General features: G+C 37.1%; 1 protein-coding gene across 1 annotated transcript in view; it reads left to right on the top strand.

Moving 5' to 3' along the window:
* il10rb (interleukin 10 receptor, beta) overlaps positions 1–24,480 on the top strand; it is a 29,410-nt gene extending 4,930 nt beyond the window's left edge. The window contains exons 2-8 of the mRNA XM_059342593.1: positions 3,091–3,217; positions 7,934–8,124; positions 14,351–14,511; positions 18,393–18,543; positions 19,949–20,103; positions 21,265–21,434; positions 22,252–24,480. Of these exons, the coding sequence (XP_059198576.1) occupies positions 3,091–3,217; positions 7,934–8,124; positions 14,351–14,511; positions 18,393–18,543; positions 19,949–20,103; positions 21,265–21,434; positions 22,252–22,495 (1,199 nt within the window). The 3' untranslated portion in view covers positions 22,496–24,480. The remainder of the gene's footprint in view (positions 1–3,090; positions 3,218–7,933; positions 8,125–14,350; positions 14,512–18,392; positions 18,544–19,948; positions 20,104–21,264; positions 21,435–22,251) is intronic.
* The last annotated feature ends 1,264 nt before the right edge of the window (positions 24,481–25,744 follow it).

Genomic DNA, 25,744 nt, shown 5'->3' with positions numbered 1-25,744 from the left:
TTTATCTATCCAAGCTCTTCTTGTCCTTGGAGTAAAAAGTAATTCAATCAGATAAATGTTTCTGTTATTCAAACGGGAAAAGGAGTTGGCTAAAGCAAGCCAACTCGCCCCTTCTCTGCCTGAACAAATCTGGTGCAGAAATGAACAATGTCAATTAGAGAAATTTGTTCAGACAGAAGAATATACTGTTGTTACAGTTCATTAATGCTGTATTTGAAACTAGATAATTTCAGTATAATATGTTGTATTGGTCCAAATAGAAAACAATATATATGTTTGGGGGGAGTTTAAAAAAAGTGGGGCAAATATTGACATGATATTTGTTCTTAACATCTTTTTGAATGTATAGTACCTCTATAACAACAGCTCCCACAGAGTGTGCTGCATTATGGGCATTTTATTGTGTTATTGTTGCTAGGCTAGCAACTGTCACGTCCATTAATAATCCACAAAAGACCTGCGTAACTCACTTTGCTTTTTTGTACTCAGTCCTCACTAAAAATAAAAAAGATTATCTTTAAAGACATGTTATGAAGTAGCACTGTTAGTCACATGCAACTACTCTACAGAGTTAATGCGTTGTGCCACACCCTGAGACTCAGTGCTGAGGAATGCCCAGGTAGTGTCTTCTTGTTTTTCTTTCTTTTCTTTTTTACAGTATGTGAACATGATGTACACTGGCTATTATTTTATTTACTTTATTGCGCTTTAATTTGTTTGTATACTTTAATTGAAACACTGGATGGACATCTTGGGTTTGTTTTTTTGTTCTATTTAATTTGACCAAATAAATTGAAGCAAAGATATATTCTTTTTTTTTTTTTTTGCTGATCAGAAAAATGATCTTGTCTGTGAATGAAAAGCGTGACTCTGATCCACCCCGTGACTTTTGTGATAGGGTGTGGGTAAACTATGACTAATAGACCTGGTTGTTGACTTTTCCAGGCTGGGTGTGAAAGGATGAGAACAAGGCTTTCAAATAATGCTACTTAAACATCAGAAGACTTTGAAAAGATGTGGAAAAGACACCTGGAAAACTATCAGCTCACACCTGCTCACATCTAAAGACAAGTGTTTAGAGTTTTTAGTCTCACCCTGAAAGATTCACAGTCTATCTAAAATCTCAGTGTAACTATTTACAAGACTACAACTAGATTCTTTGAGCATTTTTTTTCCTACAATGCAATTTTTTCCCCCATCATGCTCTTAGTAAAAACTTACTAAATGGAGGAGAAGCAGCTTTTGGCTCCAGCTGCTCTAGTGTGTGCAGTGGTTTGTGTTGAAAAAAGAAGAGAAGCCACAACATGCCCCCTCACAAAGCTGAAAAGGGGTTTCTGTTTTTCTGACATGAAAAGTTGACTATTTTACTGTAAAAATAGATATAAGGAAGAATAAAGGAAATGAACATTTAGAAATGAATTCATGACATACATTTATGTCCTATTTAACTATTATGTGTTTAATTGAATAATTGTATGTATCAGCTCTATCAACTTTCATTTAGTTAATCATACATTAATTATTGATTATTTATTACTTATTTATGTATCATTTATTTATACATTTTAACTGGGTCTCCTTACTGTTCTCTTTTATTCTCTATTGTAATCACGATTATTCATCATGATTATTCATCATGTTATGTCATGTCATGTCATGTCATGTTCTGTATTTTTATTGCACTACTTTTAAACAAACAATAGGAACAGTTTTTAGTGTGTGCACAGAGTGTCTGGTGCTTGTTGTAAACAAACAGATCACTAAGTGAACACCTCCTGCAGCAGCAGCACATACACACTGTATTGCTTCAGAGCTAACTGTTAGCCTGTTAGCAATTTGCATGCTGGACACTAAGGGGTTAACATCCCCTCGGGCTCTGCAGCTGGGAGAGACTGCTGCAGGAGGACTGTGCCGCTTCGAGTCATTCTTACTCTTAACGAGCCGCCGCTGTAAGAACGAGTCTCCAATAACACCAGAAAAAGTCGCTGGATTTGTCGCCAGTCGCTTTTTAAAAAAATAGTCTCTATGGAGGTCTGAAAAGTCACTAAATTTAGCAACAAAGTAGCTAAGTTGGCAACACTGTTTCGCTGACTTTTACAAATGGTGCGTGTTGTTTTGTAGAGTACTACGTCACATCCTGCTTAGCGTTCTATCCAATCAGCAACCAGGATTTTTTCAGGGGAGAAAAACTGCCTCGCCCCCTGGTGGTTGGTGGACTACTGGTGTAGAAGTGCTTGATTAGATATGCAGGAGAGCCGCATTTTAAAATGGAAATATCGCCGGCGATCAGGTTAATTTAATCGTGGCGGCCAAAATCGTGATCACGATTAAAATTTGACTAATTGTGCTGCCCTAATTCATGTGATTTAAGATACAAGGTAAGGAAGGCCAAGTTGCAGAGTAAATCAGCATGCCTGAGTTTACTGCATTAAGCACTTGTATCACAGCGAGTACTGTCCTCCAAAAACACTTCAGCAGCACAAAAAAAAACTCTAGGCATTTCCCATCAATCTGATCTCAGTATGCATCTGTGAAGCCACATAAGCACCCACCACTTCATCCAAAAAGGCTTTAAATTTCCATTGATTAAGAACTGTTGCCCCCTCAAGTGAGATTGGTAACCTCAGCACTAAATCCATAACATGGCAAATTTATTGACCTGGCACAGAGCACCTATTCTAAAATAAAAAATTAAACAAGATTTAGCTTAGCTGCTAAGCAAACCTACATTCATAACCATGGGATATATTGATAGTTGGCTTGCAATAATGTTACCCATCTGATGTATGATGCAGTGCTGTACTGGACAGTCAACAGAGCGGTCTTCACATTGACTGTGGGCTATCAGATATTACAATGGCTCTATCTGGCATTGTCAATGGCTCTTGTGAAAATGGGAAACTGGCTAACATCTGCTACATCTGTACTGTCATCAAAGCTAAGGAGAATCAATCATGCAATCATGCATCATCTTCAAAATCTTTAGCCATCTCCTCTAAACCAATGATTTTATTAATTGTATTTAATAATGTAGCAACTTCTGCAGCATAGACCATGTTGTCATGTGGGCTTCTCTCTTGTTTGTTTCAGTCGATGTTGTGGCCCCACCAGAGAACTTGACCATGATCACCATGAACACCAACTACACACTACACTGGGATTGGGACCGGAGTTCTGCAGAGGGCCATGCCGTCACCTTCACCACACAATATGTGGCGTAAGTCTCACTCACACTTTGTAAAAAACATTGTACATGAGGAAGAAAAACCATTGATACTGAGGCTGAGGAGCAACTGTGTTTCTGAATAAAGGGACATCAGGAGACATTGTAAGCCAATGAATGATAACGTTGATTCGAATTATACACAGAAAAGTAATTGGACCAAGTAATTGCTCTGATAAACATGTTATGTAATGCTATGATTAGTATGTGTAATAAAAAGTGACATACGTATCTTTCAAGATGATACACAGGTTTTATCTGACTAATCTATGTTTGCAGAAACTCAACTTACATTGATGTAAGTTGCGTCTTTTGTAGAGAGTTAAGAGAAACACCAGTACATTTATTCTTAAATGTCCAAGTACAAAACATCTGTTGAGTAAATTGTGCCGATGTGTTACTGATCACATCTGCCCCAACTTCATATTACTCTGGAAAAATGTATTGTTTGGATTCAATGCATATGACAGAAATTTTAGTTTTTAATTTTAAACTAAAAGCCAAACTTTTCAGAGCTCTGTCCATATCAAATAGATGAAACGCCTAGATTGAATCTATTTGTGAATGTCATAAGTAAAAAGCTGTTAAAACGTATAAGCTAAGCTTTACAATGTTTTATTTAACTTTTCTTAATTATTAGGTAGTGGTGGAACGGTACATGTATTCATACCGAACCGACACGGTACGGACTGTGAGACTGTGTGCCCTGAGACAAGTCCAGGAGTGCCAACTACACACTGTTAATGCAGTATACAGCAATACAAAACCTTATTAATTTATTTTGAATTTCCTATATTAGTACTTTGTGCTCACTCATTTCCCAGTACAGGGAGAACCCCAGTGGTTTCACCGTTTGTGCAGTTGCAGTAGGGCGGGTATTATTCAGCTTTCTATACGCGCTGGCTGTCGGCCATGCAGCCACTTACTATATTAATCAAAATGAAATCTAAATTACTTTATTTATCCCTGAGGAGAAATTCAGTTAGTCTGTTAGAATCTCTGTTAGAATGAGACAGCCTGATGGCTGTAGGAGAGAAGGATCTTTTGAATCTCTCTGTCAGAAAAAAGTTGCAGATTTACGAGATTAAAAGTGGCAGATGAGAATCTGCTACTTTTAACCTCATAAATCTGCAACTTTTTTCTCGCAGATTCACCACTTTAAATCTCTTTAATCTGTGCATTTTTTTCTTGTAGATTTTCCACTTTCATTTTGTGAACTTTTTTCTCAAAATATTACCCCCCTCACCTGGGTCCGTATGTTTTTTTTTTTTTACACATTCTGACTGTATGTAATATCCTCCAATATTCTCTAGGGTTGAAATTTGGAATTTGCAAGTATTTACAGTATCAGTGCCCTATTAAGGGTTACCTTTAGCAGGTCCAGAGTGTATTTGTAGGTTTATTTTTAATGTTTGTTCACTTTCTGGGATTTTCTTGATTTCTTGTGTTGCCCTGTCGACGGGCGCTTTTCTTCTGAAGAGGTGATTCCACTTTGCATTATGGGACGGGTGCTTTGATTTTAAAAAGATAGTGCCAGAAAATTAAAAATACAAAGGTTAAATAATAATGAGTGGCTGACAGGGGCAAAAGCTCTTAAGGTGTGTCTTGATGGAACTACAGTCCTAAAATAAAGCTTTTTATTAACCATCAGTACAAGAGTAGACAATCATTCAGCTGGGACGCTATACTGATAAACACACTTCATCTGAGAAGTAATGAGTGATTGTATTCATTGCTGTTTGTCTTGTCTTATCTTGTTTTAAGTTGTTAGCATTCATTTCCTTGTATTAGCTTAGCTACCGCTCCAGTTGAAAAACAGAGGAATAGATCGTATGCCTTCTATAAGTGTAGAAGTGGATCACATGATTATTTTCAACAGACATTGGTTAAACTCACTGAGTCTTCTTCTTTTGTTTTACCGGCAGGCTAGGTACTTGTTTTGTTAACTGTCCCTCATATGGAAGTAAATCTGTGTCATCGGAGTTTGAAATAAAAAAGACATTGAATTTCTAGCACTGAATATTTATGCATTGAAATTATGTATCTGAATGTTTTTCAACGTTAAAAATTCAACCTCAAAAAATTAAACCTCAAAAATTAAACCGCAAAAAATTAAACCTAAAAAAATTCAACCGCAAAAAATTGAATTTTTACGTTGAAAAACATTCAGATACATAATTTCAATGCATAAATATTCAGTGCTAGGCAGTATATAAATAATGGACATAGTCAGCCTGACATCACCCATTGGTTTGTGGACTGCCAGTTGGAAGCATTGAGTTCATCGTTACGGCTGTCGTCATTTTGCTTCATGTCTGTTGCCATCTTTGTTTTTTGAAATGGAGAGAGACCATATTTGGAGTGGGTAGGCGTGTGCACAAATGGGTGATTCTCATGAAGCCAGTCTAAGTTCTGTCTGTGAAGATTATAAGGACATACTTTAATAAACTAAATATATTTTACTTTTATATGAATGAACAATATAACCAAAATGAGGCACAGTTCATTGTTTTGTGTTAAAATAATATTTTCTATATTTTTCTACATACATTTTTGATTCACAATTTCATTACTGTAATGCATCCAGATAAAACTGTCATGGTTTCCTCACACTTACAATAAATATTTGATAAGCTTTATAAAAATAAATATACATTTGTTTGAAATGTATTATTTAACAGTATATAATCAAGCAATGGTTTTTGACAATGAATAAAGAACAAAATCTGAATAAAAATTGATGAGAAAAAATGGTTAAATGTTACGGTAACGATATAATTGTTTGCATTGAAAATGTGTATATTTTAATAAAATACATTTTGGTGATACCCGCTAACCTTTAGCACATTTAAGGGCTTGCCCAAAAAAAAAAAAAAAACTTTTTTTTTTTTTTTTTTTTTTAAAGAATGTGTTAAGGTAATGAATTTAGCTCAGTGTCTCTAAAAATGTCAGGAAATACCTAAAAATTATTAAAAAAAAGATTATAAATGTATATTAAACAGTGACTTTAGATTGTATATGTTATAAAGGGTCAAAGAAAATATATATTCAATGCTCTTAGATTATTGCTCTGAGCTGCACCATGTTCAAGAGAATCAGCCAAATAAGCACAAGCCCAGCCCGAGTACATGTCTGCTCAGGGCTGCAGTGCGCAAATAAAATACATTTGAACCTCTAGGGCATTTTTACTTTGCCACTATGATAATTGCAATTGTGTCTGGCACCAGAGTGTGATTTGGTTGTTTGGGAGTCAAAATGTAGTCCAAAAAACCAACAGGAAACAACTTCAGAGCACGAAGTCTTTACTGGCAACAGGAAACAGAAGTTGGCTTATTGCCAGCAGTTCCTCATGCTTGGGGAGGTGAGCACAACAACATTCAGTCAGTAAACTGCAATGTGAATTATTGATCGTAAGTTATTTTGATTGAAATGTGAAGAAGAACCAATAAGATGTCTTGTGCATGTGCAGTGTTTCAAATATTATACAAATTCTGATTTAAACCAGTTATGAATTGTTGTTTTTTCTTTTTTTTCAGTAAATGAGTTGAAAAACAAGAACAAACAAACACAACCACAGACCACCACACTGATACCTCTCAACAGATAAGCACACCAAATCAACGACGACACTGCATTGTCACAGCAACCATTAACCCACAGACAACCAGTCAGTAAAAGGGCTCCAAGTGAGCATATATTGATCCAGTTTCTCCAGTAGGGAGTACGTCACCCTCTCGTAGGCAGCTAACTGTGCCATTGTTGTAGTCCATTCTTCATTCTGTTTTTTCCTCCAGTGTCTTAGTAGTATCCGTTTTGCTGTAGTGAGAGCTAAAATAATCCATCTTTTTTCAAAACATGTATCAGTGGTCATCAGTGGTCGATCCCAAGACACACAGTTTTGCAGAGATTTGGAACCTTTTGCGCAGGACTTCAAATATAACCTGATGAATGTTGTTCCACCAGTCCTTAAGCGGTGGACCTGTCCAAAGTATATGTAGTATAGAGGCACCATTACATTTTCAGATTTCTTAAACTTCTATTTTTAAATTAACCCATAAGAACCCATGGTGACACCCGTGTAACAAACACTTTAAATGTACTATAGTCTCCCATATTCAGCTTTATGCTTCACCATAACTCATTAAACCCCTAAGCGACACATACTGCACACCCTGCTGTGGTGGTCATGTGACTTTAACAAGAATTGACTTCTCCAAAATGTGACTGTGACTGGAAACATGTGAAAAAGTAGCTAATTTTAAAAAACGTATTATTTGTTATGAGGCTAAGTTTAAACCCATTTAACAATTCTAATCCGTTAATAGAGTGTCCTGTATTGCATTTAACTTGTTCTGACCATATTTCCTGAACAAATTTAAGTCACAATTTTGATATATGTTATGGAGATGCAAAATAAAAAGGCAAATGTATGTCTCTGTAAGCAGAAAATGGGTCTAGTTTTTATCTAACATAAATACCATAAACGCCCATTGTAACATATATGTCACATCACAGATCTTTGACATTTAGGGGTAGTATTTTTTTTTTTTTTTTAAACATCAGAAATGTGTTCTATATGGTCCACTTATAGAACACATCCTTTAAGAATAACTGAGTCTGGATTCTTATGGGTTAAGGATGTGTAGTTCAAGACAACCAGAATTTTGAGTTGTTTAATAATGATTAATGCCTTTTTTCTTGTCCCCTCAGGAGGTTTAAGCTGAAATCAAAGAAAAAGAGTCCGAACTGGTCCACAGTATGTGAGAAGACGTCCCAGAGGTCATGTGATCTTACCAGGGTCAACCTGTTCTACTCAGGCATCTTCATGCTTCGTGTACAAGCCAATGTGGACGGGCGTCAGTCGGACTGGGTGCTGAAGGAATTCTGCCCTGATAGAGATGGTGAGAAAGAGAGTAGTGTTTTCCTTCTATGCATCTAGAGGCGGCAGTACTCTGCTGCTGAAATATGACCGCCACTGCAGATTTTTTTTTTAGAATAGGAAAGGACAATTTAGAAACTAACATATTATTTTGTGCTATGTTCACAAAAGGATAATGGCCATAACATTGCATAGATTTTTGCATTATGTTCAGAGTATCATCCATACTTTTTTTACGGGACATACTTTATTAGACTAAATATATTTCACTATTCATTATATGAATGAACAATATAACCAAAATGAGGCACAGTTCATTATTTTGTGTTAAAATAATATTTTCTATATTTTTATACATATATTTTTGATTCACAATTTCATTACTGTAATGCATCTAGATAAAATTGTCATGGTTTCCTCACACTGATATACAATAAACCGCCACTGCAGATTTTTTTAATGAAATTAAAGGAGAATCTAGAAACTAACATATTATTTTGTGCTACGTCCACAAAAGGATAATGGCCATAACATTGCATAGATTTGTGCATTATGTTCAGAGTAGACCTGCCCACTCTCTCATCACATGCACAACCAGGATCTATAAGTTTGATCCTGGCATTCACATGATCAGAGTCTCAACTGGCATCAGTTTAAATCGTCTGGCTGAAGAAGTCAATTCAGTAACCATTGTTGTCTTTGGACGTTATTTCCCTTTTGTTTATTCATTTTGTTATTTCTCCTGTGAGAACAGGATTTTCATTCATTCAGCTTTGCGTTGTTTATCAAGTATAAAATAACTTTATATTGTATAATATAATGCATGCATGCTTTTATTTAATATGGCGTATCATTAATGTCTACTCCTTCATTGTAACAACACAACAAGCTAAGGGGTATTAGAGCACCAGGAATAAATGGTGGCAAATCAGAGAGTGTCATGGACTGGATACATCAATGATCGTAATCATTGATGTTTTTACAGGAAAACCTGTGGAGAGAAAACCAACCACTAAGGGTTCAGTCATTCATTCATCTTCAGTGAGCTCATTAGTTTGGTATTCAGTGAAACTACACCTCTTTGATACATTACAAGACAGGGCTTCCTTCTCTTAACCCTCTGGAGTCTCCAAAAGCTCCAAATCCAGACTTCTTCATCACATCCAGACTAGAAAACAAACCAACGTGGAGCCCTACTGTAAATTTACCTCTAAAGATCTGGCTGTAAACTCCATGAGGCCAGTTTCAGTTTGATGATGATATACCAAGTAAAACTGGAGATAAGGTCAAATATATTTAGTATAAAATGATAGAACTGGATGTATCCCTCTTATGTTATATTTGCAACCTTTGTTCACATTTGCAACATTTACATTTTTTTATTGAGCATGATAGTGTTTTGAAAGTAAAAACAAAGATTCAAAATCACATTTTATGTTGGACTAAAGGACTAAAAAAGACACAAAATGACCAAAAAAAGACACAAAATGACAAAAAAGAAACAAAAAGACACAAAATGATTAAAAAAAGACACAAAATTACAAAAAAAGACATGAAAAGGATTCAAAAATGAACAAAATAGCCCAAGACTCTATAGAGTTAAACAACTCAGAGAAATACCAATCAGCAAGTCATCAACCATTTCACTCAACACTGTAAATCACCTATAGTGACAGTGGAATCATTTGATATTCAAAAAAGTAATTGAATATTTGCAGGCTTCTTTTTAATAAAAGTGCATTTTCCTAAATCTTGGGAGGCCTCATATGAAAGTTAGACATTTTCCCTGTTTATTACTGTGCACAAATGTCCTGTATAGTTCAGCCTCAGAGCCCTTCAGGTGCTGGCAGACACCATCAACTCCCCCGCGCAGGGCACACTTTTTACCTGTGTAAAAGATTTGCACCCTCTGTGCAGAAGTAAAAGAAAATGTTCACTTCCGCTACTTCAGATAACTTAAAGTCAACAGGAAAGACATTTTACACACAACCTATGGCAGCATGTGATCTAAGCTGGTCCACCACAAACCATCAAATCAGGACAAACAGGTCCTGACAGTCACAAGATAGAGAACAAGAGTACAACCCTCGAGTGGTCTTTCTAGAGCTGTGAGCCACATTGACAGGAAATGTAAGATTTGTGTGTGTTTTGAGAAATGAAGCTGTGAGCTTTCAAAACCACAGCGTAGGATTCAGTAGAGATCATGAAAGAAGTAAAAGGAAACATCTGCAACATGATAGAACACAGCTTCACCAAGCTTAGAACAACGTACCGACAAATGTCATTCTGCTGGCAGCTTACTGCTGAATTTAAGCATGAATTCATTTGTTAGTGTTTCTTAGAATGAATAATAATAGTATATAATTTTTCTTGGAAACACTTTACATTAGGGAACATATATTCAACATGAATTAGTTGCTTATCGGCATGCAATTAAGTAACATATTGGCTCTTAATTAGTCATTATTAAATAGTTATTAATGCCTTATTCTGCATGGCCTTATTATACAACCAGTAAGACATTAACTAAGAGTTTCCCCTCAATAACCTCAGAATTATTGCTTATTAGTAGTAAGTAAGGGAGTTGTTGTATATGAGTCATGATCTTAATATGCTTTACTTTGTATGGACTTTATAAGTCTCTACATAGCGGCGAACGAAACCATGGAAACGGCAAATAGCCACCTTCTCCAGACCTTTGACATGACTGGTGGCTCCTTTTGGATGATTGGTTGAGAATTTTATTAGATTGTAATGTCAATCATTACTCTACACAGAGTGGATCACTGGTAGACTAACATTGGTGCAAAGTGATCCACTTTTATTAATTATAATCTACCAATCCTCATCCAATCATCCAAAAGAATACTTATTTGCATGCTAATAAGCAACTAATTAATGTTGCATATGTTCCCTAATATAAAATGTTACCTTTATTTCTTAATGTGCAGAATGCAGCAACCCACACAAGACAAACTGAGATGACATAAAAAGTAATGGTATTCCAACAGTGCAAGCTCAAACAGCCAGCGTACAGCAGTGGGTCCTGGGTGTCTCAGAGCAATGCTGCCATATAATCTAGAATATGGTGTGGTCTCTCAAAGCAGTCAGTGATCACATTGAAGTAAGTAAAAAATGACTAAAGAAATGGTGAAATATTCTTTTCGTTGACTGGTGGCCCTTTTAAACAAGGTAAACACAACAGATGCCAGTAATGGCTTTCACTATGAAGCAGCACTTTCACAAGCTGCAGACTTTCAAACATGTTTCTTGCTGCATTTCATGGCTGCAGGGGTTTAATAAACTAAGAAAAAGTGTTGTAAGCATTCTTCCATCATTGCAGTACATGTGCTTCAAGTTTTTTTAGTTAGCCTGTGGACAAAATGACACTGAAATTGCAGCAGAAACATATGTGGATATGAGACTTTTTTTTTTCCTCAGTGCAACTTTTGGACCACTTCCTCACCAAATAGCACACAGACAAAAGCATAGATCAAGTTCAGGAAATGGTCCAACTGTCAGACTGCTGCTTGCACTGGAGCTTATCTTGTCTCAACATGTTGAAGAATGCAAAGAATAGGGAAGGCTCCAACTATAAAATATTAAAATATTTTTCTGATTTTTTTTCTATGGCGGTGTCGCTCAAACAGTGTTCCAGCAGCACTGAGGATTTCTGCTCTGATCCTTGTATGTGGGAGCAAGCTGAAGCAAACCACAGAGGGGCTGTTTAGCTAATATTTAGTATTGAGTATACACAAATAGGCATTATTTCATAGGGAGTATTTATTTATTTATTGAATTACCAGAAAAAAATTATATTGTGATATATCACAAATGAGATATGCAAATACTGATATCAGAATGGAACATTTGGGTAATATGATGGGTTGGGACAGTCTCAGAACATGTTCAATATGAGGCAAGTGCTTGCAACATTTGCATTGTTGGTTTTAAAACAAATTTTATGGTTCATGATTGAGACTATTTTTGAAGCGTGTCCTCACATGCCTCATATATTTAGATGACATATGAAGTTTGTTCAACAATTTAAATTAAAGGAGGCCGTAGTAGATATATAAATTGTGGAAGATTCATATCGTAGTTTAACCTGGAGCTCTTAAGCACCCTACCACTCCACTCAGTCAGGTGCTTCTGTGCATCAAGTACAATGACAAGTGTTGCCAGATCTGGCGAGAGAAACAAACAACCAGGCCTATGAAAACAAGCCCAAAACAAGCAACTTTCTCTCCAAATAATAAAAAAAAAAGCTTCAGCACAATGACTCAGCTAATAGACTTCAACCAACTTAACATTTATTTAACATTATAAAACAGATGGGATATGAACATTTGCAAATCAAATTTAGACTCTTGTACCAAGTACATACACGGTAAACCAAATAATGACACAAGATATCATCCTGAATCCACACAGTATGTACTGTGGATTTTAAGTGCTAATGTTCCTTTTTTCTTTTAGTTCCAGGACTTCAAACCAATATGTCAACAAACAGAACTCAGATTTACCTTCTTTCAGTCCTCATATCTCTCGGCAATAAAGAAAACCAGTATGAAGTGACTTAAGCCAGGACATTCAGACAAGTGTCAGAAGGGATTGCAGAAGATCCCATTTTCAAATAATTACAACAGAGAAACAGGACAAATGACAGATAATCTTCGTCTGCAGCAATAATGGTTCTAACAAACTAATGAAAGAGTTAGAAATGACTTGGACTAAGAAAAACTAAGATGGTGAGAAAACCATTGTTACAGGTGGTAGAACATTATACAGACTCGTACAGAGCTAACTCCTTTACCTTCATATATATGGAGAAAAGTGTTGGGCACGGTACTTAAAAAAAAAAAGTAATTAGTTATAGTTGCTTCTACCAAAAAATAACTGAGTTAGTAACTGAATTACAGCATTATGAAAGTAAGTAGTTACCAGGGAAAGTAACTATTGCGTTACATTTCTTTAAATTTTCAAATATGTCAAACAATTTCTATTTTTTCTCCCTTTAATGCTACTTTAAATTCAACTGTATGTTCAATTATGTATAATAGAGGACAAATCTTGTCAGAGGACAAACTATACTGCTTTTAAATATCATTGAAAATATCTGCTTGAGAACACCTTTTTACTGTTCTGAGCTAGGAGGAAGCCCAGATAAGCAACTACACTTTAGAAACAAGCCAAAAAAAACGAAATGTGCTTTGATTATCAAAAAAATGCCAATAGAGACGCGTCATTATCTGAAAATCAGAGTATGGGCAGTTAAGCGGGAGGACCCAGAGAGAACCCATGCTGACGCGGGGAGAACATGCAAGCTTCAGACGTGAGGCGGATTTGAACCGGCAGTCCTCTTGCTGTGAGGCGAGGTGCTAACCACTACACCTTGGTCCTTTTGAGGATGTTGTGAAACTACATTCCTGGAACTAAATTTATCCTACAGCACACTGTTCATTTAATTCTTGTCAATTTATTATTAACCCTTTGATGCACAACATGGGTCTAAAGTGACCCTACTAAGTTTTTATATTCTATATGTTTGCAAAAAATTAATTTCATCATTCAGTATTCTAGGTTTTCCTCAATTAACTTGTTTTCGCCATACATCCTAATTTTTTGTTTTCATTTCTTACTTTTTGAATAAAACCCCCCTTTTTTTTATAACTATGCTTCTAATGCACAAGGTAATTTCTGACTCATGTTGTGTTGACCAATCACCAATTTAAAACCTGACAAAGAAGACATAAATATTTACTATCCTATTTTGTTAAATTGGTGTTTTTCCAATGGAAATTATTCTTTGGTGGCTCTAATAAGTCTCAAATGTTAAAATATATGATTTTCCAATGTAATCTGGTGGTTCTAACAACTATTTTAAAGTTAAACCTTAAAAATAAGACAAATATAGTTACACATATACTCAAATTGTTAATTCAGTGCATCACTTTTTGTACCACTACGCTTCTAATGCACAAGGTAATTTTTGACCCATGTGTGTAAACTTGATGTAATAATACAAAAAAATAGATATAATCTGTTGTAATAAAAAAAAAAAAAATTTAAAACACACAGCCATGGGAAATGAATGCGGGTCATTTTTGACCCATGTAGTGCATTAGAAGGTGTTTATATGTTGTGCATCAAAGGGTTAAATACTAGGTTTGAGCTACTGAAGCTTTAAAAAAGAAATGGCCCCACCAGCCCCTAACTTCTCTATTGTTCTCACCAATTGTTGCTAGCTGCTGTGGGTCCTCCATCCAAAGTGGATCTTTCTCCTGCTGGAAGTGACCTGGACGTTATCCTGGTTGATCCTCTGACAAGCACCAACATCAGCATGAGGGTAGATGTTCCTGACCTGTCCTACCACATCCTCTACTGGGAACGCTCTGAAGATGCACAGGTACCCATCTCTGGTGCTTCTGACAATCAGTAGGCCCATGTGTACCATATTGCTTTAATCTTAAACTTATACTCCATACAGAATATGAATCAGGTTGTGGACTTAAACAGCCTTTCAATAGTACATCTCTTTAGCATCAATTCCCTGCTGTTAATTTTCAAAGCCATTTGTTATAACTCTCAAACATATTTTTCATTTCATTTTCTCTTCATGTAACAGGTTCCCCTCTTCACACTTCCATCTTTAATCAGTCCCTAAAGACACCTAGTGAAACTCCTGAGACTGCAGCAGGCACATTATCAAGTCACACACTCAGCCCTGTTAGCAGAGCACCTGCTTTCTTTATGTTCAGCTGAGCGTGTTTTCTGTCTGTGCTATACAGCAGATGAATTTTACATGAGGAAATGCATAAAGGTTCTTGTCTGATGCGACTGGCTCCCAGCAGCTTTTATGTAAAGCAGCCTACAGCTCTGCCTCAAAACTGGTTTGATAAAACAGTCGCAGGTAACAGGAGTACATCCTAAAATAACCCAATGCTAACAACAATAAATAAATAAAATAAATAAATGTAAAAATAAAATTAGTAATGCAAGAATGCTTAAATCTTGGCAGCAATGCACATCAGTCAGTTACCTAATAAGTGTATCCCTAAGTGGTTTTATATAATCTTTTGCTAATATTTTAATCAGAGCAAGAGCTGGAAACACCATTAATCATTTGATATATAGGAGTGGTACTTGTCCCATTTCAAGTGATACTCCCTGAACCTGTGGAGCAGCCTATGGTAGTCTTTCCTTTCATTAGCCCCTTTCATAGTGCTGTTTCATGCCGGGACATGTACGGCTCTGTAACATTTCGCCTCCACTATGAACAAGCACAAAGCAGGATGCCGGGATCAAGTGATCACACCAATTTTCCGCCTCCAGAGGTAGTCACAGAGGCAGAAAATTGGTGGGACTGTTGGAAGTGGGACCACTATGAATGAGCCGTCCATCTAACACATCTAACGCGTGACATCTAACACACAACTCCAACTTGGTCTGACAGTCATCTGTTCAGCTGCACAACAACTGTGGCTGCTGTCACTAACTGCACAGCGTCCACCGCTTATTGTAAACAAACCTGCATGCTCACTTTATACGTGGTGATCGCCGCCAATCATAAGCAAACGGGCATTGCTTACTGTGCATGCACCAGACTGATTGTCTGGTGCTTGTTGTAAACAAACGGAGGTCGCTAAGTGAACACATGCTGCTGCAGCACATACACACTGTACTGCTACAGAGCTAACTGTTAGCCTATTAGCACTGCTGTTGCTCGGTCTCACGTCACTACCGTCTCCTCCCACCTCGTTCCGCGACGCCGGACTGCACTATGAAAGGGTACAAATGTATGCTGTGAGTTATAAAAAAAACGGTATCGGCCAAAATCGGAATCGGCAGGTCAGGCTTTTTAAAAATCGGTGATCGGCCAGAAAATTCAAAATCAGTGCACCCCTACTTTATACGTGGTGTCCGCAACCCATGATAAGCAAACCGACATAGCTAACTGCACAGATTGTCCGGTGCTTGTTGTAAACAAACGGAGGTATGAAAGGGGCTACAGCTTTTTAGAAAATTTTAGATTAAAAAAAAAAAAAAATTGTTTAAACAATAAATGTATTCAATTGTTGATATACATTTCTTAATTTGCATGAACACGAATGATGTGTTTGCTCAATTTAAACACATTGGCCCTTATTTACGAAATGAACATTCGACAGGAAAATGGGCGTACAAACATTTCTACAAGGCTCGACATTTATCAATTTGGTCGTGAGCAGAGGGTACGATCAGATCTCATGTCTGCTCTCAGCTCGTAAAGTTTACGCAAGTTTGTGTCGGTGTAAGTCCACACATCTGTCAGAATTTTTCTGACACTATTGTATCAACGTCTGGAGCTGATAAAACTCTGTGGTGGGTTTTTTAAAATAGTGACAAACCAGAGCATGTCTATCATTTATAATTAAAAATAAATAAACCCTGCAACCGTGAAATTCTCTAAACAGGCTGCTAGCTGAGGCTATTAAATGTTGTTGTCTTCTGCTAATAAATGTGTACGGTAATCCGGCTCGGACATTGGTGGTGCGTGAATAGAAACATTTCCAATAAGCGCTGCCACACACATCTCTATCTGGGACAGAATTCTTACTAAATTAAGTTTTTATTTTATTGTTCTAATACCAATATCTCTCCATGATAATAATATAATTTGCACATTATATAGGCTATTAGGCTTTATATATCACAATGTATAAATGAAATAATCAAACCTCACCAGGAGTTGAATGTTCCACTGCTACTCTGCTCACAGCACCACTGATTTCCTTCCTTTTCACTTTTTATGCTGCCAAACAAAACTAGTTTGTTCTGTTGCAGCTGCAACGTCAGCGTTTCACTTTCTGCCTCTGAGAAATTCCTCTTCTTTTGGTGTTCAAACTTACTCTACATTGTTTACCTCCTGCAACCAAGAGCTTTGAAAACTTTGTCTGCCCTCCAAATTTAAAATTCACCGAAGTTGCTTGAGTGAGTAAAAAATAAGTATAAATACAAAAATATACTTTTATCCTATGAACTCCGGTCGCTGCATCTTTCTGTACCTGCATAAAATGTCTATTTCGTCATATGTGTTGTTCATTGTAACGGTGCACAATTGAAAGAAAAGAAAAAAAATCTTCTTTTTGGCTGTATTGTGTCCTCTGGAGTAAAACTCAGGGCGAGGTCTCTGAATCGGGTTTATATTAGGGCTTGTTATTTAAATGACGCTTGTTTCTATCCACCACATTTATCAACAGCCGATCATTCTTGCACTGTGATTGGAGAGATGCGAGCGTATCATGACTCACACATGAACATTTTCATAGGAAGATTTCTGTGCTGGTTTCGACGCTTAATTGATAAATGAGGGCCAGTGACACTACATCTTTACACCTTCAACCTCTCACGTCTCATGATATCGCTCAGCTAATTACTATGAGCCACAGGCTAACAACTGGATATATATGCAATTACACATAATTTTGGACCATTATTATTTCTACATCTGTGTACAAAAAGTTGGAAAAGCTATTCTGGAGCAGTAAATAAAAACAACACCCAGAAAGCTTAAACAAAATGTGTTAAAGAAGTCCATTGGGAACCAACTACAATTATTAGATCTGTATTAAGTTATTTTGGTAGGTTTTGATGGTCAATATCGATTTGAAATTAATTTGTCTAAATAGTAGGAAAAGCCGTGATGAATGTGTATGCACCCAAGGGCAGAGTCATCTTACCGATTTAGATATAGATTGTCATTATAGATATAGGAGAAAAGTTAATGCACCAACACCAGCCTTAGATGTTGGAAAATGTTTTATTTTATTGGGTCTTCAAATTTAGAGTTTAAAAGCATTCCACCTTTTTTTCTTAAATACACAACATTTATGGGATCAGAGGTAAATATTTGAGAAGGACTACTAAACAATTCCAGGGCTGCTATTCTCTAGCTGGGTCTACGTGGTAAACATCCAAAACAGAAGATCTTCAAATCTCAACATTCAAGTTGACATTTGAATAAACGTGTGATCACCTGGCCTGGCTTGCCAATTATGAGAGTTGACTGGTGTTTTTGAGGTGCCAGAAATATAGATAGAAACTTCCACCCCAGCATAGTGTTACTGTAGGCCAGTGACAGTAATGACAAGCATAGCTTTGTCATTGGCTTTACATACACTGAGGTATTTCATGGAGGATCAAGGAGAAATACAGAATGTTAAAGTTGATTGCTTAGAAGTAGGTGATTCGGTGCAATAGCTGAAGTGTGCAGGCTAAAGTTCTTACATGTGCTCATGTGTCCTTCAGACCCCCGAAATCCAGACGTTGGCAAGCCGTGTCAACGTGGTGACTTTGCCACACCTGAAGGCCTGGACTTGGTACTGTGTGAGGGTCCAGTCACTCTGTGGCCCCAACAAGAGCAGCAACTTCACCTCAGCCCACTGCATGCAGACCGAAGGTAACTGCCTGTTGCTGGGAATACTTTCTAAAGTTATGGACAGCAGTCTGGACTAGTGGTCTGTACACAGTCCTACAGTATACATCAACATAGGTTAACAGTGTTTACTTAGTGTTACTGTTACTAAGTATTTGCATTATCATACATGAATATAGGGATGCTAGCCTAATCAATAATTCGATTCAATTAATATCTGTTCGACAAGTTGACTGTGCACAAATAATTATTAAACAACAAAAAAAAATTTGACCGTTATTATTATCAGTTAAACATTTAAAAAACAATATGGTTAAAAAACAAGATAATTTAAAAAAAAAGTTTCTTGTGTGGTTAAAAAAAGAAAAGGTTATGTTAGCCTCTAAATCAGGGATGGGCAACAGGAGGCCCGGGTGCCGCATATGGTCCGCACCCTCACTTGAAGTGGCCCACAGTAAAACTACATGCATTTGAGCATGAAATCTTAAAAGTGCAGTGTAAAAATACACAAAATGACTTCTTGCAATTAATGTTGGTCTGCTGTTTTGGCACTGAAAAAAAAAAAGTCACAGTAAGTTTTTTTTTTTTTTTTGCCTCAAACCTTTTGTATTCCTATTTATACTGTTATACATGCATTTGAGCATGAAATATGTTAAGTTACTGCACTGTCAACATATTTACAATTGCAGTTTCATCATATCTGGTTAAGTGCACGGTCCTATATGTGGCCCTGTGGTAGTGTCCATGAAAAATTGTGGCACCCTCCAGCATTTAAGTTGCCCATCCCTGTTCTAAATGATCAACAAGTCAGGAACTCGGACTCTTAGTGAATTAGTAAGTGGACAGCTAACAACTGCTTTCAACAAGGAAAACCATTAATAAAGATAATTAATCACAGAACACATTCAATGTCAGATTTATCATTGTGGATGCATTTTACAAAATCTCCAAAAATACCCGGCAATTTAAAGCTTCTGAACAGGATCCTGTTAGTGCAGCAGCGGTGAGGTTCCTGGAGCAGTTTGTCTGATGGATGTTTTCCAACAGCTGTAATTAAAAATAAAAATAGTTATTGAATTTTATGATTACGGTCAGTTTGAATATTTAATGTAGTTTTACATTCATGTTGTGATACATATTGAAATGAATGTCTGTGAACTGTTGGCAACCAAGCTAAGCTAACAAGCTAACTGACCATTTGGCACTGCTTCTTGCTCATCACCCAACCACTGCAGATATGTGTAAAATGTAAAAAATAAGTTCCAGGCTTCTGTTATGTGAACTGCAACCTGTTAAGCAATTTCTCCCTGGGTATCAATGAAACATTTTGTGTTACCTGTGTAGACCGGTGAATTGTTTTAAATGGAAGAAGATCAGAAAGATGAGACTCACAACTGAAAAGCATAACTTGTGTGTGTCACTTGAACAGGTCCCATTCCATGGTGGCAGGTCTTCTTGTACTTCCTGGGCTCGCTGATGATCTGCTTCCTGGTTGTGCTGTTCGTGGTCTGCTGCTCCTATTGGTGCTGTAAGACTGTGAAGGCAACGTTTTACCCCTCCATCAAGCTGCCTGCACACTTCCAGGTATGCAGCCAGAGCACGCCACAGTTTGACTTGTGTTAATACAGTTGTTTACTATTGTGCAAAGAACAGGCAAATCTTTGTTTATTTCTGAGATGAAGAGATAAATTGTTTTGTGAGAACATGGCATTTATTGTCAAAAATGAAGCTGAATTAAAATGCAGCAGAAGGCTTTTTTAGGTGTTTGTGAGAGACGATAGAGCTCGCCTATAAATATAGTGGCTGGCTGATCATGTTCATTTCAGTGGTTTATTGTTTATTGAATGGATCCTCATTAGCTAGTAATAATAAAAATAGCTAACTAGTCTTCCTGGGGTCCCTTAAAAGACATAGAACATGACATACAAACAGCATGAACAAAAACAGTACATACAAGAAAAACGATAACAAACACGATTAATACATACATGCAATACTGTTAAAAAAATTGTACATTCATATTTCCCCGACAAATGTTATACTGTAAAAATCATTAATTCAGATGTCTATAGTGTCAATATCAGCTGTATACACTTATAATTTATCATTTCATTAGAGAACATTTAAAAGGAAGGATCATCAGGCTACAGATATAGCAGAGAAAAAGAAATAAAGTAAGAAAACAAAATAAATTGCAACATATTAGTAATCAGTCATATGGTGGGCGGCATCAAGTGCGTCTTAAGTAATTTTTTGAATGATAATTTGTTTTGCGTGCTAGAGTTGTGAGAAGGCAAAGAGTTCAATGACATTATTGAACGATAGATAACTTTGTGTTTGAGTATGTTTGTTCTTGGTGTTGGAGGTAAATGACCTGAGCTGGCGCTCCTGGTGGAATGGTTGTGTCTGTTTCTTGTGCTTCTCATTTGGTTGAAGAAGTATTCAGGTGTCTGATTAAATATTATATTTCTAAAAAATGTGAGAAGACTATAATGGAGTTTAACTTCAACTGAGAACCAGGACAGACGAGTGTCCATTTAGGCAATATTGGTGCGTCTTGAGCAATGAAGGGCCAATCTGGCAGCACGATTTTGAGCTAACTGTAGTTTATTTATATCTTTTCTGGATGCTGCAGAGGTAAAATTGTTAGTGTCTCTCACTAAATGTTCTGTATTCCGTTCCACCAAAGTGAAGTCAGTTTCTCTTCTCTCCTTTTTCTCTTCTTCCCCATGGTCCTGCCTCCAGTATCTGTGTGACTCTTCTGGGTCTGACATCCCTCGCCTCCTCACCCCTGATTCACATTCAGCGCTGTTGTGTGATAAGGTGACTGTCTGTCCAGAACCACCAGCTATTGAAATCCACAGCCCCCCTGATACCCTGCCGGCCCTCCCATTGGACCTGGAGCCAGACAGCAGGTCTGACCTTCTTTGATGCTACATCAGCTCATGTGTGATGTTTCAAGGCTTTTGTTTTATTAACCCATTTAATCCCAAATTTTCCCCAGACATGAAAATATCCAAATCATGTGTCACTTCTTGGAAATAATCAACCATTAGTTTAAAAGATTTTCATGGGCAAAGAGGTGAAAAAGTGTGTTTTATGTTGGGTCACAATAGTGAGTGGTGGGATAAGATGTTGTATCTAAAATCTATCAGGCTGTCTCATTCTTCAGAGTTACCAGACTAACTGAATTTCTCCTCGGGGATAAATAAAGTAATTTTGATTTTTTTATTTGACTTATAGACTACATTAACATATTTCTCCTATGCAGTCATAAAAATTATTATATTTCCCTTTCCAGTTATTAACAAATGTAGAATTATGTTACTGGTAGTCTTTAACATTGCCACTAGAATAACATTCTAGTGTGACTTTGGCCTACATTATCAAATATACAACTATACCAATATGAATACTGAGAGGACAATACATAGAGCAAACAAAAAGAAAGCAGTTATCTGTCTAACTCAACATTGTTACTTTATTGTAACAGACATACCATTTTTACTTTTGGACATTTCCAATGTGATCTCCTTTAGAGTGGGAGGAGGAGAACATCATTGGCCCAGGGCAGCTTTGTTTGACATATTCTGCAGGAATAGAGCCTTATAACTAAGAAATATTTTTACGGTCACTATTGTGACCAGTGGGATTAAATGGGTTAATTGCCATTGAAAGACTTTCTTGTTTGCAAGTGAATGAATAAATTTACCTTTTCCTTGATGTCTCCAGTGGCAGACACAGTCGTCAGGACAGCGGGAGCAGCGGAGACTCAGGAGTGTACTCCACGGGGGGCAGCGCCAACCTGCAGCAGCCCAACAGCAGTCAGTCGTCTGCGGGGGCCCAAGACTCTGGGCAGGGCCCCTTTAAACTGGAGCAGGTGAAGATGCAGGACATCAGTATGTCCTGCATGGCGTCAGTGCTCAAGACTCAACCTGTGGTTGCAGACGAAGGCATTGTAGACTTGTGTGTGTGAAGGCATGCTCACCAAGAGATGTTTGTTCAGAAGAGCATGAAATCAGGAAGAAGGATATTTGTTGAAAATTTGCAGCTTTCATTTTCTCCAGCTGTCACAATGACACTAGGAGAGGAAGAGGTCATGTCTCTTTAAAAAAAGACTATTTACAGATACAAGGAACAAAACTGATCTGCTGTGATGTCACTCCGTGTCCAACTCCTACTCTATTCAGGAAAGACGTGGTCTTCACCCTCACGCCGTCTCCAACAGTCACTGTCCTAGCCTTCATGCTGTGAGAGGTTTACTGCTCGCTCCAGTCTGATAAAATGTGCTTGAGAGGATTGGAGCCAATCTGTGTAACTGTCAGTGGTGGAAAAAGTATTCAATCTCTTACTTAAGTAAAAGTACTAATACCATACTGCAGAATTATTCCACTACAAGTACAAGTCCTGCATGCAAAACCTTTCTTAAGAAAAAGTACATCAACATGTACTTAAAGTTTTAAAAGTAAAAGTACTCATTATGCAGAAAGGCCCCACTCAGATTTTTTATTTGTAATCTAAATATATTATTGGTTTATTTGTATTGAAGCATTTATGTGAGCAGCGTTTTAGAAGATATTGCTCATTTATACTGCTTTATATACTGTTATACTGACTTTAAATTCATGTTTTTCATGTTAAATCTCCGACTGAAAAGTAACTAAAGCTGCCAGCTAAATGTAGTGGAGTAAGAGGTGCAATATTTGCCTCAAAATGTAGTGAAGTTGAAGTTACATAAAATGGAAATACTCAAGTAAAGTACAAGTACCTCAAAATTTTACTTGCGTACAGTACTTGAGTAAATGTACTTACCTACATTCCACCACTGGTCAGCATCAAAAATGTTTTATTTTAAAATGTATTTTGTGCATAGTATAAGGAGCTTAAAGGTGCTGATTAGGTAGCATTAATACACATAAGCTCATGAGGTCACAGTTCACACTAACAGTGGATGTGGATGCAGAAGAATTGGAGGCTTTGAATGGACTCAACCTCTTGTCTGTCTTTCACCTACAGAAAATTGCAGTGATTGCAGATTCTTTCACAAAACATGATGCTATCAGTAGGGAACAGGAGCACATCCAGGCAGCTGCTGCTCTGCAGTGATTCTTGCTTCTGAAGGTTTTAATGTTCAGTTTCTGTTCCTCTGTTCTAGAGAGTTGTAGGATCAGCAGCTGTTCAGCTGTTCAGCTGTATTGTGTTACTGACCAGCTTTTTTTTATTTTTCCGATCCTTACTGATGCAAGTGGGCTGGACAAAATAGTAAAAAACAATTCAATAACAACAATGGCAGTGCTGGTCAGTGCCAGTTAGGTTAAATATTGAAATGTTGTGTTGAATCTGTCAGGGGAGAAATTCACTTTAAACAGGGTAGTTTGGCCTTAAACGGGGATTGCTGTTGATATCCAACACCATCCAAAACTGCTACTTGCTGAAATTAATCCACATGAAATGAAACAGCTCATCATTTTCATCTAATTAGCAAAGAAATTGAATTTGATGTTGATTTCAGATAGAACTAATATGAAAGCAAAGGTTTGGTGCATGTTATTTGTGTGTCTCTGTTGGCCAGTACTCATTTTAACACAAACGTTTGAATACATTTCTATTCAAACATTGATGATTCTTATAGAATCTTGCTGCCTTATTAGATTAATTTGCTTTTATGACATTTCATATGTATCAAACATTATTTACTTACATTTGTCAATGGAGCTTCTAGATCAGGGATGGGCAACTGGAGCCCCGGGGGCCACATACGGCCCGCACCCTCACTTGAAGTGGCCCTCAGTACAACTACATGCATTTGAGCATGAAATCTTAAAAGTGCAGTGTAAAAATGCACAAAATTACTTCTTGCAATTTATGCTGGTCTGCTGTTCTTGCTCTAAAAAAAAAAAAGAAATAAGTAAGTGGTTATTTTTCTATTTGCTTCAAGCCTTTTGTATTCCTATTATGTTATACATGCATTTGAGCATGCAATATGTTAAGTTACTGCACTGTAAACATATTTAAAATTGCAGTTTCATCATATCTGGTTAAGTGCACGGTCCTATATGTGGCCCTGTGGTAGTGTCCATGAAAAATTGTGGCCCCCTCCAGCATTTAAGTTGCCCATCCCTGTTCTAGATGTATGTAAAGAGTTCTACATAAAGCCAGAGTTTTCCTGGATGTTTTTATCCTCACACATTCTTCTGTCAAGAGAAAACATTTTGTGAATAGGTACATCACAAGAGGCATGGCTGTGTACTTGTACAGTTCATTTAACAGCTTCATCTCCATCTGCTTTATAACAACCAATTGCCTTTTCCTAAATACGCAGTGCTGCGGTGTGTGGGTGACACTTTGTGTTTTTCTGCCTCAAACTGATTAAATAAAGTGAAAAATGTCAACAAGGCAAATATGAATTCAAGACCGTGAAAAGTACACAATCTATTTAAATGCAACAACTTTTAGGGCTTGAAAAAAAGTCAAAATTGTTATTTAATTTACTGATGTTTGATCCAGTTTGACTTCATCTTACATTGTAATTTCCAATATGCAGCCCATCATCACTGTCTGTTGTAATTTGAAATTGTATATACATGTATTGTTGAGTGGTGTCGTAGTGACTGTTCTGGCCTCACATCCACCCACTATTGCATCTACAGCACCCATGTTAATGGACAATCATGAAATTAAAATAAATCACCTGGAATACCAAACCTGTGTAAATATGTGTGACTTTACTGCATGAAGATTCTTTTGCACATGCTGAACTCCAAGTCTGCTATTAAGATGTTTTGAATTCTGGTTGTATGCATTTTTGCTAGTACCAATTGTGAATTCCAGCTGTTTAAAGAGCAGTGTCATTTGACCAAACATGCACAATCACACAATGGAGTGAGGAAGGGAGTGAGCGCAGCAGCCCGGGAGTTTCTCCAGAATAACCAGGACTGTTGATCCTGGAAAAAGCAGTGCGTGGATGCATTAAAAAAGCTGATGTTTCTAGTTATGGTAAATGGACCTGCACTTAAAAAGCACTTTTCTAGTCGCTTTGCGACCACTCAAAGTGCTTTACCCTACAGACTGCGCTCATTCACCCTTTCACATACATATTCATACTGGTGGCAGAGGCTACTCTAAACGGTGCCACCTGCCACCATTAGGAATTCATTCACACCCCAATGAACGCAGCATCAGAAGCAATTTGGGGTTCAGTATCTTGCTCAAGGATACTTCGACA

The sequence above is a fragment of the Centropristis striata genome, chromosome 10 (genome assembly GCF_030273125.1).
Source record: "Centropristis striata isolate RG_2023a ecotype Rhode Island chromosome 10, C.striata_1.0, whole genome shotgun sequence".
Taxonomy (NCBI): Eukaryota; Metazoa; Chordata; class Actinopteri; order Perciformes; family Serranidae; genus Centropristis; species Centropristis striata.
This window is presented reverse-complemented; position numbering and strand designations above follow the sequence as displayed.